Genomic DNA, 17428 nt, shown 5'->3' with positions numbered 1-17428 from the left:
TTATATTTATATAATTTATATTTTATATATTATATTTATATAATTTATATATAATTAATTTATATATTAATTATATTTATATAATTCAAAGTTTTTACATGATTGATACACATACGTATATATGTGTACATTTAACATCTACCATTTTTATTTCACATATATACATATATAAACAAGAGCTATAAATGTTATTCTGAATCGTGGAATCGGTAATTTACACATCCTGTATATACATAGGGCATTCAAACACCGTTGATTTCATCTTTATCTATTATTAAAGTGCGAATCGTCCTCATCCTCCTTTGCATTTCCTTCCTATAAGCCTGCGCTAACGAGAAACAAGTGGAACAGATCGATAAATTTCAAGACGTTCCCCCAAGTCAAAAAGAGAGGAACACCCGCGATTAAAGTCTGTTCTAAGTCGTCCCTTCTATAGCTTGGTCCTTCCCTCAAAACAGCCATTGTGAAAAGTTTAGGTGAGATGGAAACCAAATATTTTTCTACATATTTTATCAAATCCATAAATTTTATTAATTCTCCTTTGATTGCTTGGAAAATTTATTTTTCCCGATTATCTCTTTATCTTTGGCATTTGCGGTCTTTTTTTCAGGTCGGATTATCGTTATCGCGAGACGCTCTTAGGGAACGAGTTCGCTTAGGACTCAGGGTCATCGGCTTGACCCACGGTGGTTGTGCGTCGCGAGTATATATGCATACGAGTAGCATCTACAAATTCTCCGATTGGCCATGAGCCAACATGACTCACCGCCTCTAGAAAACCCCCGCAGTTTATGTACCCCTCGATGTTTGTTCGTTTCGCGCGCTTCAGTTCGGCGCGATCTCCATCGGCGATTAGACGAGAAAACTCTCTCCGCACGTGCGTTCGTCTGCGAAATTTGTTGTATCATTTTTGTTACCGCTCTTTTTTTATTTTGTTTTTATTTTTTATTAATTTAATTCGCGATTCTCGGCGGAGGAGTACACCGTGAATGAAAAATATCGCTCCGACGATTCGCAGGAATAAGAAAAGGAATTAGAGCTAAAATTTAAAAACATCGTCCACCATGGCAGCGTCTAATCGGGGTAAGATACTATGATGGCAGCAGGAGAACTGATGATTTAATCGAAGAAGTAGCACAGCTCAAGCGCGAAAGTTTTTTATATATAATATTAATTCTATTTTATATTAATGGCTTTCATATATTATTTAAAATATTATTAAATTTATATTAAATATTTATTTATAAAAAATACTTTAGATATAATTTTGTGGAATTAAAAGTGTATACAAGTGAATTTATTTCAAGATATCTTTCTTGTATAATATAAAATTCCATACATGAAATAGAGAGGAAAAGAAAGAATTTTATATATAATAAAATTAACTAGTCTTTTGGGAGCATTTTATTAAAGAATTAACTTTTTTTCCGAAATATATAAATTTAAAAAAATTAATAAAGTTTAAAAACTTGGAAAATTACGATAAATGACAATCGCTCTAAATGTCTTTTAAGCGAATGCAATATCGACGAGAGACATCCGGTTCTTATTCTTTAGACAAAAGCGCAGAAAACGTAATTGGAAAATGAACTATTATTTCGCCAGAATGGAGAAGTCGATTCCCTTTTACCGGTTTGTACGCGACCGCAAAAGGCGACAGCGAGAAAAGACCGAAACGCGCGCGAGAAAACCGGGGTGGTCGAGGACGAAAGAGACGGGGGAGAGATCGATATAAGTCGGGTAGCACATGCACGACGACGACGAGGCACATGCCGGGAAAACATTCGGCAAGAGAGAGGATTTCCCCGTATTGATTTTCTCTCGAGTCCCTTTCTCTCTCGGCTAGTCTCTCGGCTGGACGTTCGTTCTCGCTCGTACGTTCGCCGCGTTTATTCTGTCCTGCCATTAAGGCGCGCGCGATATCGATTTTTGACAGCTGCTCTACGAAACGCTCACCGCGTTCATATATATATACATATATATCTGTGTGTAAACGCCATACGTACGTATGATACGTGCTGTAGGCGAAGGGTTCCTTCCCCGGCGTGCATCAAGTTGTCTCTTTCTTTTTCTCTCTCTCTCTCTCTCTCTCTCTCTCTCTCTGTTTGCAACGCAACGCACGCAAACGCAACGTGGCATTGTAGACACTCGTGCGAATTTTGTTTCGCACGAGTTAAGTCGGTTTCCGGTAAAATCGTTCCTTTATCACGAACTCCATGGTGAGAGCTTCCGTTACCCTCGTGTACGATCGCGATTATTTGCCCATTGATTTGATATACTGCTAGTTCTTTGGTGTCCTCTTCGCGATAATTGTTTAATATAACAATTGCTATAACGTATCTCTTATAATTTCCCTTGGTCCGCAATTATCTATTATTTATCTGATTTTTTATAGTAATTATTTAGTGTCTCCAGTTCTCGCGATTATTCACTACCAAAGGTCTTTCTGTGATAATTCTTTGGTATTTCTGATTCTTTTCTCGGGAAACCAAATAAAATTCTCCGATAACTATTATATAGTGTCCTTGATTCGCAATTATTTGCGAGTGAGCAATATTTTCCGGCAACTATCTAATTCATTGGACTCTGTTAGCGGTGATGATACTTATTCCATTAGCAAGATCGGATGCTCTTGAAGATTGTTGGACGGAGAACTAGCGAAAGTATGTGAACTGTAGATGATTTGTTAGCAAATAAGTTATTGCATAAATTGGCGAGAAAGATATCTTGAAAAATATCTACACATATAGATTTTTATATGTGTATGATACATAAGAATCGTCATCAACGATAAAACTTAAAAGTCTCTTTTCGCGAACTCTAAGTTTCAAAAGTGCAAACAGTAAGCTTTATACTTCTTATTTAATTTTAAATAAATTTTACTTCGTATTAGATCTATGATTTGAAGATCAGTTATTCAAAGATGTGGAAAAATGACGACCAATTGATGTCCCTCGACATTTTTTCTAGGGAAAGATGAGAGGTGGCTCGCTAGGTTCATGGAACATCCCATATAATGTCGATAATATTATGCACGTCCATAAACTGAATTCAATGTTGCTAAGAAGCATAACGCGATAAAGCTTTGAACTCTTGCTCATATTCTTCGCTTTTAGGTACGGATGATGGAGGAGCGGCTGGTGAAGGGTGAATACTGCCTGAGCACATCCGGCGTTGGTTCCCCGCCGCATTCGCTACCGTCGACCTCCGGTACGCAGAATGACAAGATCGAGGATGTCCATTGCGCCTGCATCTCGAAGTTAGAGACCCAAGTCGAGGAACAGGTAAAGCGCGCGGAGCTTTTATAGTCTGTTACAGAAATCTAAGCATTTTTCGAATACGTAAATTAAACATACCAAAAGTATTTTAAACTCCTCTCATTAATTTAAATCATGAAGTATTTCTTTGCAATTGCAATTATCACGATATTTGATTGATAGATTTGAAAAAATGATAGTTTTATCACTCAAATAAATAATCATTCGATAATTACATTTATTTAATAATATTTATATATCTATAAGTATAAGTTATTTCTCTCTCGTTTACGATTCAGCGATTTCTTTCCTTGATACTCTAAAGCAACTGTAATCTCTTGAGATATCTGACGATTGCTGGAATGAGTGATATCAGGCCTGTGTCATTTTATCGCTCATCGAGTCGAAGTTATTTTATTGAGCAGTTATCGTTGTTCGTTCACAGAGGCAGTTACGGCTGCAAGACGCCAGGCAAGTGGAGGCGAAAGCAGCAAGGATCAAAGAATGGGTCACTAATAAATTGAGAGAACTGGAACAACAGAATCAACATCTGAGAGAACAGAATAATAAATGCAATCAACAGCTTGAATTGTTGCGCAATCATATAACCAATATCGGACTCAAACCACCCGTAAGTTATTTTTTTTTTTTTTTTTTTTTTTAGTAGTTCCCCTTATTGAACGTTTTTTTCTAACATCGATATTAATTTTTTATTTATAATATATTCTCAAGTAAATTTCTTAACGAAAAATGTAAATGCAGGCACCAACGAGACCGTCGTTGTCCCTGGAAGTGGATCCTACCTTACGTATCGATCGCAGACGATCGGAAAGCCTGGAGGGTACCCCGCAGACGGTACCAGAGTGCGTGCAGAATATCGTGGCGGAACCACAAAGCACGAGCACAAAGCACAGAAGACATTTGTCTGCTTGCGGTACCATTCAACGAGGAGTCGCCGCCAGCAACATGGATTCGAGGTAAAGCTTCCTCTCCGTCTCGTAGCTTTCATTCATTCGCGTTGGACGAAACGCTTCGCGATACGAGACTAAATCCTTTTTACTCTTACAAACACACTAAATATATTCGGCTCTCAATTCTCCTTGGGAGGCCTCACGACGTAATAGCGGCGCCCGAGTTTTCGAAATGTGGTACCCTGTAACGTCCTGGGACTTCCTGAGGGGATCCGTCAACCCTCCTCTTATTATATTTTTGTTATCACGTGTATCTTTTATTTATCTCTCATAAATTTATTATATATTTTATATTTTTATGTATGACATTTTTTATTATATATGATACTTTTTTTTTTTTTTTCATGTTTGGAGCAAATTTATTTACTTTGTATCTCTAATTTAAAAGACATTAATAGATTTTAAAGAGCCGCGCGCACATGTTGAACATACCGTACAGAGAGCAATTGAATTGATTCTGTACTTTATACTTGCCGCTTCTCTCTATCCTTTCTTAGTCTGCTGTCCGAGGAATTAGCCGCGGCGGTGGAGAATCTAGTGATGTTGCCGAATATGTCCGGCGTTTCGGAGGTGAGCAGAGACAGCGGAAGCTCGGAAACAGTGCACGACTACGCTGAGATATACACGCCTAGTCGAGAGGGTATGAACTGGCTGCAGGGAAGCGGGCAAGGCCCTCGTCCGCCGACCCCGCCGTTGCATAGGTTTCCCAGCTGGGAGGCGAAAATATATCAGGTAGCAACGACATTAGTCTTGGTCCTCTAAAGACATTGCAAAAATTGTATAAAGTACATTACATTAATTAAAATTTTGAGAGATAATAAAATTCTCTCTCTTTTATAAATATAAATATAAATCTCGATTCTATTAATTTGATAAATTTGCTTGATTAATTTAATTCTGAGATGGGTTTTTCTTTCTCTAACAATCTCGGTGACCGTTTATAGGTAGCGGACGGTGGCCTTGGCATCGGTCCACCGACAAACGAAGAGTCGGCACCTTCCACGATGACCAACACGAGTTCGTCGAAGCATTCCCAAGCCACGGGACACAACTTGACGGCACACAATTCTCAAGGCTACTGCGATATTTCTGTTCCAGTATACGCCACGGTCAAAGGTAAATTATAAAGATATTAATTATTATAAATATTAAAAGGATATTAATCATTATAAATTTTTTGTGTCAGCATTAAAAAAAAATATGCAGGGAATGTTAGTTGATTTAGCAAAAATTACACTGAATAATTTAATTAATAGTTGATAAAGCAACTTGTATAAATTAACGACATTTGTCATCATATCGATTGTTGCTCAGGACGTGCCAGTCAAATCAGATCCATGCCTTTCGGCGACAGCTCCGACGATAGCTCGGATGGCGAAGAACATCCGAATCAAACCGAAACCAATACCAGAATTACCAATAGCTCGTCCGACAATACGGATTCTTCTCTCGGTAGCGGGAGCAGTCCTTCAAAAAGTATCAAAACCACCAGTAGTCTGAGTCCCGCAAAAAGAAGTTCTAGCGGATCCCCTAGTAAAAGTGTAAAACGTGGTGAGTTTGATTAACATAATATATTTCCATTTATACATCTTATACATCCATTTTACGATAAGATAAATAGCCCTATAATCTTATCGCTTATGTGTAGTGATGAAAGAACCAACATTTATCGACATTTTTAAGGCTATTCCATTTATTTATTTTCAAAATGAGAGAAAAATGTTCAAAGTAAGAGAAAATTCCCTGTATTAAAAGAAATCGTAATGAAGTAATATTGTTTGCACTTTAAAAAATATATATATATTTTTTTTTTTCTCGAGAAGATAAGTTTTGATTAATAATGTATTTCGCTTTTAAAGGAAGATAAATTATTAAAAGAAAATATTCAGTTGCGCGCATAAAATATTTGACACCCAACAACTTTAAGTTTCTTTGACTTGCAGATACTTCTCTCGAGTCAGGATTATCTGAAGATTATGCGATACCTCCCGACGCGCTCAGTTCGACGTCTTTAGAATCCAGTATGCCTAGCTTGCTGATGCGCGTTTCCGGCGAAAGTCCAAAGAGACAGGAATCGCTAGAAAAGACGGGTCATCTAGCAAAACTTGGTGGTAAATTAAAAACTTGGCGAAAACGATGGTTCGTGTTGAAAAATGGCGTATTGACGTATTGGAAGAGCCAGAATGATGTCAATCGAAAGCCGCAAGGCCAAATAATCTTGGATGAAGTGTGCAGGTATTAATATGTAATTTAAGATAAAGTTTAAAATTTATTTATAAATTATTTTAACAGAAAAAAAATTAATTTGAAAAAATAGTTTATAACACAGAAAAAATAAACACATCACAGATTCCGTATCATAGACTTAAATATATATTCGAATATAATATTATATTCGAATATGTTTAATTTCTAACTAGAAACGCATAGAAGCAGTTCCATATATCTTCGTATATTTTTCAGGATCAACAGAGCTGAAGGTGCAGCCACTTTCGAAATTGCCACTGGTAAAAAGACATATTATTTGACTGCGGACTGTATAGCTACGATGGAGGACTGGATAAGGGTGCTACAGAATGTGCAAAGGCGAAACGCAACGAAACTTCTACTTAGCAAGGAGGACAACAAGCCAACGATACAAGGCTGGTTGACAAAAGTGAAAAATGGCCATGCAAAAAAATGTTGGTGCGTTCTTATTGGCAAAATGTTCCTTTATTTTAAATGCCCCAGCGATACGGTGAGTATATAATATGTATTATTTCAAGATGCATTCGGAAAATACAACAATTGTACAATGAGCGGCCATGTTCAACAAATGATCGCTGAATTTGCTTGAATGTCAACGATTACACATCTTGACGCATTTAATTAATTGAAATATATAGGATAGATTTTCGTACGAACTATTATATTAATTTATATATTTAATTATGTTATTAAGATTATATCATTAAACATATATTAAGAGATTATTCACTGATCATTTTTCGTTCGTTGAAAACTTGCTTATTCGATAATAATGGCACATATTGTGTTTTCTGAACGCATCTATATTATTTTGCATTTACATTTCTTTATATATTTAATCTATCTTTGACGCGATTCTAGAATCCTATCGGCCAAATCAACATGAGGGACGCTCGAGTAGAGGAGGTGGAACATGTGTCGGATAGTGACAGCGAAGAAAGAGATGCCGAGTGCCCGCACGAGAGAACGATCGGCATCTTTCCGACGCATCAGGGTCCGACGTATCTACTGATGCCGCATAAGCAGGATAAGGACAACTGGCTCTACCACTTGACGGTGGTATCTGGTGGCGGACCGAGCGCGGGTACGCAGTACGAGCAACTGGTGCAGAGACTAATGGAAACCGATGGTGATCCCAGTTGCGTTCTGTGGCGGCATCCTCTGCTGTTACACACGAAAGAGAGCATCACTAGTCCGCTGACCAGCCTGACCTCCGAATCTCTGCAAACCGAAGCTATAAAGCTGTTCAAGGTTGACACGATCCCTTATCGATTCTTTTGCAATTACTTTGCAATTTATGCTAAATTTTTTTGCATAAGAGAACTGAAAGTTTTAATTGTTGCCATTGTTTTATCGCAGTTATATATGCTTGTAGAGCTACGTTTCTATATTTTTTTTTCTTTTTGTCCTTAAAATGTATATATATTTCATTTTAAGAATTTTACGAAATTCGCATAAATTTTTAATTCAATTTTTAGGTAATAGATAAATCTCTCATTACTTTAATTATTAACGATATTCTATAATAAAAGATCTGTTCTTCTTAGCTATATTTTTTAAACGTTTCAGTTTTTTTTTCCTCTTTTATAATCTAAATATATATTGATTTTATTTTTAATGTAGAAAGAGCGTAAAAAATGTAGCTAAAGCGAACAAGCCTGATGTATCATTAATAATCTTACGCACTTCTAATCATCACAGGCCTGTCAACTATTTATGTCGGTGGCAGTAGAGCAAGCAGGTATCGACTACCATGTGGTTCTAGCGCAAAATGCGTTGCAACAATGCCTAGATCAGCCTGAACTTCAATCTGAATTTATATGTGCACTGGTAAAGCAGACAAGTCGTCACACGCAACATCGTCTGGGCGTACAGGTAAAAAAGGCCGCCAGACTTGTGTCACTGGGTACTGCGCGCGTTGTAAGTCCTGCTTATTGTTTAACAAAAACACTCAACCATCCTGTACCATTTTTTAAAGTTAGATCAATACCCATCGATCATTCGTTTATCAAAACTTGGATGGATCTCATCTATACTATCTCATACATCACTTCACGTTCTGATGATGGTATCATGTTCATTCGAAAACGATATTTCTTTCAACGCGGAAAATGGTACATTGAATATGCTTAGTCAAGTATTACAAGTAATCCTTTTGGGTTTGTGAAAATTGACAAATAATGGTTTAGCGGAATGGTTTAACTAAGAATGGCCCCCGATAATACTTAAATAACAAAAATATATCCGCTCTGTCACCGCAGTGATAATACTTGACCAAGTTCAAAACGACTATTTTTAATTTTAACAATCATTCAACACATTTAATTCTCATTTGCCGCTTTAAGTGTGCTGTCTCTTAGGCTCTCACTTTATATAAAATCGCATGCATTTATCAATTCTGTTATATATCACGATGGTGTTAAGTTTTTCCGTTTACTTTTTATCATATACTTTAATATTTATACATCATACCCGATCAAATTACCCTAACGTCCATCATGTGAGCCGAACATATTTCGACGATTATCATGATATTATTATAATCGACATAGTTTATCGATCATCTCTGTTAATCCTTGCGTACAGATTACAAAGTACAGATTGTAATTATTACTTACTTCCGTCAAAATACGTTTCGCGCCACAAACACACTTGCAGAATGGTATGTTGGTGTACATGAGGACACACACAGAAAAACATTTTTAAATTCCTTTTTTTTCCAATTTTTCATGAGTTCCTTTTTGCAATAGTTGCAATAGTTACTTGAATATTCTCTGTTTGAATGCTGCTTAAAGATTTAGATTTTTATCAACGAAATAGATTATTCTAACAAGTGAAATTTGTAATCCATTACTTTTCTCCTCTTCTCCTCCGTCACCCCCCTCCCCTTCCCGCTCCTCAAACAATACGAACGTTTAAGAGATGTTGTAAAGATGTTTAAATAGCGCTTCAAATTTTTAAAAAAGATGTCCTTTAAATATCTTATAAATATCTTTTGGATTTTTGTATTGTTTTAATTCTTCTTTTTTCCTTCCTTTCTCTCTCTTTCCTCTGTCATCTTCTCCTCTCTTCTTTCATATTTATCCTTTTGCCTAAAATTCCTGAGAAAAGACGCATAGTATATGGATATATTATCATGAATATTGCATCGCTGGACGCAAAATTACGGGAAAAGTGCCTCACTCGTCTCATATAACGTCAATAAACGTAAACGCAACGCTTTACAGTTGGTGCGGTTGATTCACATGGCCTAGAAGCATAAGAGCTTTTCTCATTCACATTCTTCTTACGATTTTGAGGGTTTATATCGAGTTTATACGCGTTTTATTCAATTAACATGTTGTGCGTTGAAATTTCAATTTCTCGTGCTTATTTACTAACCGAAACATAATTAATTCAAATAAAATCTATTTCCTAGTTTATGTCAGTAAAAACCAGTATATTCAGGGAAATTATTAGAGAGAGATTCTCATTCTCCAAAATTATAAACTTTTAATTTTTATATTAAGTGAATAATCTCGATTTTTTTTCCTTTTTGCTTATTTTAATTCTTTATTAGTGAGAATAAATAATTTAATTTTTTTAAGAAAAATCACACAAGAGTATTACGAAACAATTTTCTTTCTATTCCACATGCACTTAAAATGTATTGCTGTTTTATTCCGCGAAAGAAAAATTTTTTAAAAGTCCATTTTAATAGAGAATTTGAGAAAATTAAATTTAAATTAATTTTTTCAAGTTCTTGAAGATGGAAAGCCACTGTTGCACCGAATCTTTTATTTAAAAAGATTATTTATTTAATGGTGTGCTTGTGCTTGTTAAATATTATTTATTTAAATGCTAATACGATGAGAATGGAAAAAAAATAGAATAGGAAGTCAAGCATTTTCTAACTAATCCTCGATCTGTCGAGAAACAAAAATTCAATTTGGCTTAATATCTCTCAGTTTCTTTTAATCCGCCGATTTTTCGTAAAATATCCACGCATATAATGCGTACACATATGGAGAATGAATATCTATATATTTATAAAATAATAAAACAGTAAAACTGATGTATATATAATAATAAAAAGTATAAAAAGATAAGTAAGATAACATGATGCGAATATCGAGATATTTGATCAATTGCCATTGATTTACAATCGTAATCACGCAAGTAAAACGTTAACGCGTTTACCTTTTGACGGGGATGAAAAGTAGTAAGCTATAGGCTTGGCTGAATATATATAATATTCAGGGACGTAGTAGTATGCCAGCATACCATTGCAGCAGCTCCTCCTCTGCGCCACGCAATCGCTCTTCACCTGCGATACGCAAAGTCCCGCGGCAAATGGCAGCGGTGAAAATGCGGACGCACAATCAACGGCCTCGACTTCTCACAGTCCTCCGCTCACGCAGGGCCACTCGACATCCACTATCTTGGACTGCAAAACTAATCCCGCGCAGTACGTGCTTATCCAAGGATGGCAGCTCCTGGCGCTCGCCGTCTCTCTCTTTCTACCCAGGAACAATCGGTTACTGTGGTACCTGAAACTGCACCTGCAGAGAAATGCTGACAGCAAGTGAGTGAGAGCTGATCCAAGAAGCGGTTCGATCATTGCGAAGAAAGATAAGAAAAGAAATCTCTCAGGAAAGCGAAGGGAATTTTTGGCAATTTTTATTTATGCCATTTTCTGAGTTATTATGTTTTAAATATGAAGATAAATATGAAGAAAAGAAGATTTCACATAAGCTTTCAATGTTGCAAATTCAATTAGGAAAGCAGCTTTAAGGCCATTATCTCCATATTTCTGAATGATGAGCCTGAGAGATGAGATAGAACTTTTAGACTCATTAATCCTAATAATACCATTTTCGTCCGATTTTTATGATTTTTTCATTCATTTCCTTTCCGTGCAAATATATAATTGGAGACTTTGAGATCACGCGCGAATCTTGCTTATTGTTAGCTCAAAACTTCCAAAATTCGAAATGTGCATTGCTAAGGCTATTCTAATTAATTAATTTTAATTAGTATCATTTTTTTCTCGATAAATAGAATCCACTTTAACAAATTATGTATTTCGAATAGTCTCAAAAATTCTAAAAATTCATCTCTTCTGCAATGACCGATTCAATTATAATGCTCGTTTAATATTATTTTATCTTGTATTACATTATATTACGTTACGTTACGCATTACACTAGAACGGAATGCGGCAAATATGCGGCTTACTGCGAGCGAGCCTTGGAGAGAACCTTGCAGAATGGTGGTAGAGAGGTGAAACCCTCGAGGATGGAAGTACTCTCGATATTAATGAAGAATCCGTACCATCATTCATTGCCACATGCCATACCGGTTCACTTTCTCAATGGCACGTATCAAGTCGTGAGTTTCGACGGTAGTACAACGATAGAGGAATTTCTGAACACCCTTAATCAAGAAATCGGCTGCAGGGACGTTCATCAATCTGGCTTCACGCTATTCAGCGATGATCCGATCGAAAAGGAACTCGAACATTTCATCGACCTGCAAGCGAAGGTTTGTAAAAATTGAAACTGTGAAATGATTAAAAAAAATTCATACTTATCACATCATTCGTAAAAATATATATTGGAATTATATATATAGTATTGGAATTTATGGAATCAAATTTGTATTTTAGCCTTCTCTACTTGAACCTGTAAAATAATGAAGAATTTTAAACAGATTATAAAAATTTTACTTCTTTATCAGCATTGATTCTTTAGGTGAATCTTCAAGATATAAACTTATGTTTTAGCTGTGCGATATTATTTCAAAATGGGAGACCGCATTACGGGAGAAGGGTTCGGGAAAATTTGAAAACACCAGAGTGATACAATTGACGTACAAATCGCGATGCTACTGGCGGCAAGCTGCTAAAATGGAAACAGACAAGGAGAGGCTCTTATTGTGTTATCAAGTGAATCAACAAGTTGTACAAGGAAAGTTTCCGTTAAATCGCGAACTCGCCTTCGAATTGGCATCGTTAATGGCACAGGTACGATTATATTAGATGCATGATTTATATGTGTGAAATACATTTTATATATTTTATATGAAATTTCAAATGTAATCATAAATATCCTTTTTTGTACTGTCTATAAAATAATTTAATGAATTCATTACTTTATACAATCTCATTTAATCAATTAATTTCATAGATCGACTTTGGAGAATACAATAATGATAAAGCACGTGGCAGCGGCCCCGGAAACAATCCGCATCATCTCGTGCTTCAAGCCTTGGATAAATTTTATCCGATACGCTATCGGACCAATATTACCACCGATCAATTGAGGTGAATAATCGATAACTCAACTAAAGTAACATTAGACACATTTATTTTTAAATAGCATATGTTCATTTTTCATATTGTAACCTTCGCTCGATTGTTTTCCTTTATCAGGGAATTGCAGGAAAAATTGCAGGAAAAGTGGATCGGTTTGAAAGGACGTAGCGTATTGGATTGCGTTCGTATATATCTCACGTGTACCAGAAAGTGGCCTTTCTTCGGAGCTACCCTGTACCAAGCAAAGGTACAATGAGGCTGTTACAGATATTACATAAGTACAGAAACGAAATAATTTTATAGACATAATATAATAATCAGATTATTCAATTATAAATGTATATATACGATTTGAGATTTTAATCTAAAACTTTTTCAGTTGAAACAAACCGATCCCGTGACCGTTTGGATAGCAGTTTGCGAGGATAGTGTAACATTACTTGAGTTACAAACAATGGCGGTCATGTGCCGTTATAATTATGCGAATATAGTGACGTTTGGTGGCTGTTTAGACGATTTTATGCTTGTTGCTTGTCCGGATGAGGGTGCGGCTGAACAGAAACTACTGTTTGCACTCTCTAAACCCAAAGTGCGTATATCATATAACATTGTGGAGAGCTTAGTAATCGAAAAAAATATTTTATCTTCGTCATATATTTACGGCATAATTGTTTCAGATTTTGGAGATAACTTTGCTGATTGCCGACTATATGAACGCATTAGGCCACGCATTACCAGGCACTCCACAAATGAATACTCTGACCCGCAACGGATCACATCGATCTATTAAATCCACTCTGAGACCTGCAACTGGTTAGTGAAAACAAAAATCTCTGTTTTCTTCATGTTACAAGAAGTGTTACAAAGAAATTATAAACTTTAATATTTTGTATTGAAAACCTTCAAATGAAATAGAAAAAATTATTGACGATCTAAATTTATATAGAATAGCTATTTCTTTGAATTTTATAAATGAGGAAGATGGCTGATTTTTTAGAATTAATTTCTTTAGTAAATAAATCAAAAAAGATAAAACTAATCGATTTTTAAGTAATTTTGTTTGTTTACAAAACATCAATGTTATGAATGTTGTTAGTAACTAATTAATTTTAATACTATTACTTTACAAGAACAGTATTTAGTGAGCTGTATCTTTACAGGTTCAAGCTGTCTTCCAACTCAACCTGATATATTGAAATCGACGCCAGATCACCAAAGACCTTAATAAAAAGGCTGGTCGTGTTAATTTTGAGAAAGACTGGGAATATATTTCTTGAATGTGTGCGGATGTGTCTGATTATGATGCATATTTTATTTTGTCGTTTGTATTATATAAAAGCAGCGTAATAGTGCAGTATTAGTATCATAATTGCGTGAAGCGCATCGTTTTTTTTCTGCGAGGCGCAATCGCAGTAACGTTTGAATCATATTTACGTTTATGTCGAATTATGCATGTAAATTAGTATCGATACTTCTATAAAACCGTATCAATGTAAATATATTTAACGATTAGCAGCGACACAGAGCTAACTATGAAGAATCGTACAGGTGGCTTAAAAGTGGTTGAAATGAAAATCGATCTGTAACACTGCCTATAATTAGTATGCGCGATTACACATCGAATAGTTTCATCCCGCGACTAAGTATCACGCTAAGATTTTTACTACCGTATTTATATACCAAAAATTAAAAGCAAAAAAAAAGACGCGTAAAATATTGCGTAAACAATGACGTACTCACGTATCACGTGTATATATTAATCAAGTTATTAAATGTTTAGAGATATATCGAATGACACAGCGATATACGTTTCTTCCCAATTTTACCGAATTATACAATCATCGCGACCTAAGCATACATGTCTCGTTACTATGTCATATAATTTGCAATATAATTTTCTCTAATTCCATTAAATAGTTTTTTCATTGCGTTTTTATTTCTATCAAAATTTCGATTTGATTAAATTTATTTTATTAAAATAAGTTTGTTCTGTTAGACACGCATACAAATTTGAACTTAATTGATATTAAGTTTGAATTGAGTTTAGATTTAATCGAGATTGTATATAAGTTGTAATTAAAAATTTAAATTTAATATTAAAATTAAATTTGTATAATAATTTTATTTTTTGTCTAAATTCGATTTTGATATATTTAGGCAAAAAACAACTTAAAAAGAAAAACTCAGTTTATTTTAACGATTAGAATATTAGTGCAAAATAGTAAATAGATCTAATAAACGGAACTATTTTACATTCCGTTTATTGGCTAGAAAGAGAGACTGATTATACTTTCTCTTATTCTTATCTTTGGATGTTCGTTTCTTTGCTTTTTACATGTGTAAAGCTACTCGCGAGAACAATTAATGAAGAGAAAAATCTGATATATCGTTATATTTTAACTTCGATAACAACTAGTCTTGTATCCGATATTTATTTAAGGTATATTTTTTTTTTTTTACAAGAACACTATTACACACAAATAGGTGTAACATTGGGAACGTAATTTACTATTTAATAATTAACATCGCGCGTTCCTGCGCATAATACGTGTGCAACATTGTGTATTAAAATATACGTAACAGTTATAGCGTGTCTATATATACATAGAGAAAGAGAAAGAAATTTTGTACTCGCGTTCGACGTGTCCTACGTAACTAGCAAACGTCTTCCTTTTAGCGATTACAAATTACGAGCGCGGCTAAAAGTAGGGCTTTCGTGCAATACGTACAAGACTTCTACAAGATTTTGTAATTTCCGAGATTATATTACACGATCCTGTCTATTTTCTTGCGAGGAGGAATAAAACGAGCTGAACAATGGATCTCAATTCGAAGGACTTTCGTAAAACATCAAAAGGATATTTCAAAGATCAATCTTTGCAGTCTCCTTTAGATTATTTACATTGTCTGGGAATGTAGACGGATTAAAATGCGCACGTATACCCGGCTTCATTTAGCACATTATGACAACGTTTGTACGAATAATTCGAACCTCAAACGATTGAGAGCAGTACAAAGATATGCAAGAACGAGAGACATTTTGTCCTTAATTTTTTATATAATATATCGTACGCGATATCAGATGTTATTGCGCGGGTGACTAGCACCTATGGTGTCATGTGACGTAGTTGAAAAAATCGTACACCGTGTACTAGACTCGCTCATTCGTGTAAATATCATAAAAACGGACTTGCGTTTCTAAAAATTAGTAGAATCAAAATAGACAGCTAGTAATTTACACAATCGAGCTCTATCTGGATCGCATTCTACCGAGCCTATCTCACATCCTACATTTATATTTATTATTTATTCATATGTGAAAAAAGATACGAGCGAAACAAATGGAAAACATTGTGTACTATTGTACAGGAGAACAAATAAACTGCACATTAATATAAGCGTAGGAACGTTAATATCGAGTGGTGAATTAATTTTTTTTGTTTTACTTGGAAAAAATTAAGCGGATAAAATGGAAGATCATAAAAGGATATCTTTGTAAAGGAAACCTTATTGACAATCTTAGAATGTATATGTGAGGAGAGAACTTACTATAAATAAGAAAAGCCACCATAAAAATTCTTAGTGGCATGTATTTCTCAATATTTATAATAATTTCTACATGCACAAATATGTTTCATATGATTTACTCATTAGTTTATTTTTCGATCTGTTTCGCGCAATCAGAGAGACAAGAAGTTTGAACGATATTCATCCTGCATTACACATAGAAACTATTGAAATTTCAGTCTACCTCTTCTGGTCTCACAGGATGTGTTAATGGAATCATAGATTTCTTTTTAACATCTCTCGACAGTGCTTTCCTCATGTCTAAAACCAATATCATCTCTATTAATCTCACATACATAAAGATCTAGCATCTTAGATTCCTCAAAATAAATCTCTACCATATGCATCTTCATCCGGATCCCCATTATAGTACTCTAATACTGTTCTGTACACGATGTATCCCAATTGTTGATACATGGTAATTGCAACTTTATTACTCACTCTAACAAATAGATCCACGAAATAGGCCTGTTTCCTGATTTGCATAAAAAGATTGATCAAACAAATGATAGCATAATAATAATAAAAATAATATTAAAATTATTTATCTATGTTTAAATGACAATTTAAGTAAAGTAAACTATTGCTCACTTTTCCGATACTTCCTCAAGAAACTTCATTAGCATCGCAGCAAGACCCAGTCTTCTGTAATCAGGAGAGACCGTGAGGGCTGTTACATGACCATGCCAATTTTCTCCATGACCTTCCGCTTTCCCCATGACTTTGATGGTTTCCGAATAATAATGCTAATTTTAGATCACACGAGAGAATTACGCATTGTTGTAAGAACATGCTGGAACTGAGTATACTTACTGTAACCCATAATTTCACCGCTCGGAGACTCCGCTACCTGAATGTATTCTGGCCAATGTGCAAGATAATGCATATAAAACGAAAGGCCATACTGAATAGAAATGTGAAAAATGAGCAAGTATAGATTGAAACTTTCCAAATTATTTCAATAAAACAAAATGTTGTAATATGGAAATTACTTTTCTATTTTTTAAGCCATTAATGGCCAATATTCTATTCTCAATATGAAGTATTATCGAGAATAAAAAATGATGTTAATATAAATATAAATAATCTTT

At 34.9% G+C, this 17428-nt stretch overlaps 2 protein-coding genes across 15 annotated transcripts in view; one reads left to right on the top strand and one right to left on the bottom strand.

The window, feature by feature from the left end:
- LOC115233618 (uncharacterized protein CG43867) overlaps positions 1-16183 on the top strand; it is a 73828-nt gene extending 57645 nt beyond the window's left edge. For 7 of the 12 annotated variants that reach the window (XM_029804137.1, XM_029804136.1, XM_029804145.1 and 4 more), the window contains 18 exons: positions 3117-3284; positions 3703-3888; positions 4020-4234; positions 4726-4960; positions 5173-5344; positions 5543-5779; positions 6172-6463; positions 6692-6965; positions 7337-7726; positions 8177-8350; positions 10747-11039; positions 11665-11998; positions 12240-12479; positions 12643-12779; positions 12888-13017; positions 13150-13359; positions 13448-13583; positions 13931-16183. In XM_029804137.1, the coding sequence (XP_029659997.1) occupies positions 3117-3284; positions 3703-3888; positions 4020-4234; positions 4726-4960; positions 5173-5344; positions 5543-5779; positions 6172-6463; positions 6692-6965; positions 7337-7726; positions 8177-8350; positions 10747-11039; positions 11665-11998; positions 12240-12479; positions 12643-12779; positions 12888-13017; positions 13150-13359; positions 13448-13583; positions 13931-13995 (3888 nt within the window). In that variant the 3' untranslated portion in view covers positions 13996-16183. Of the gene's footprint in view, positions 1-3116; positions 3285-3702; positions 3889-4019; positions 4235-4725; positions 4961-5172; positions 5345-5542; positions 5780-6171; positions 6464-6691; positions 6966-7336; positions 7727-8176; positions 8396-10746; positions 11040-11664; positions 11999-12239; positions 12480-12642; positions 12780-12887; positions 13049-13149; positions 13360-13447; positions 13584-13930 lie in introns of those variants that run through there. The other 5 variants (XM_029804138.1, XM_029804140.1, XM_029804141.1 and 2 more) reach the window with 5 other exon arrangements.
- Positions 16184-16340: 157 nt separating this feature from the next.
- LOC115233624 (N-alpha-acetyltransferase 20) overlaps positions 16341-17428 on the bottom strand; it is a 1853-nt gene continuing 765 nt past the window's right edge. For 2 of the 3 annotated variants that reach the window (XM_029804159.1, XM_029804160.1), the window contains exons 3-6: positions 17151-17241; positions 16929-17058; positions 16676-16812; positions 16341-16598 (exon numbers count right to left, since the gene is read on the bottom strand). In XM_029804159.1, coding sequence (XP_029660019.1) covers positions 16513-16598; positions 16676-16812; positions 16929-17058; positions 17151-17241 — 444 coding nt within the window. In that variant the 3' untranslated portion in view covers positions 16341-16512. Of the gene's footprint in view, positions 16599-16675; positions 16813-16928; positions 17059-17150; positions 17242-17329; positions 17409-17428 lie in introns of those variants that run through there. The other variant, XM_029804161.1, reaches the window with a different exon arrangement.

This window comes from Formica exsecta, unplaced genomic scaffold (assembly GCF_003651465.1).
Source record: "Formica exsecta isolate Colony F162 unplaced genomic scaffold, ASM365146v1 scaffold18, whole genome shotgun sequence".
NCBI classification, from domain to species: Eukaryota; Metazoa; Arthropoda; class Insecta; order Hymenoptera; family Formicidae; genus Formica; species Formica exsecta.
This window is presented reverse-complemented; position numbering and strand designations above follow the sequence as displayed.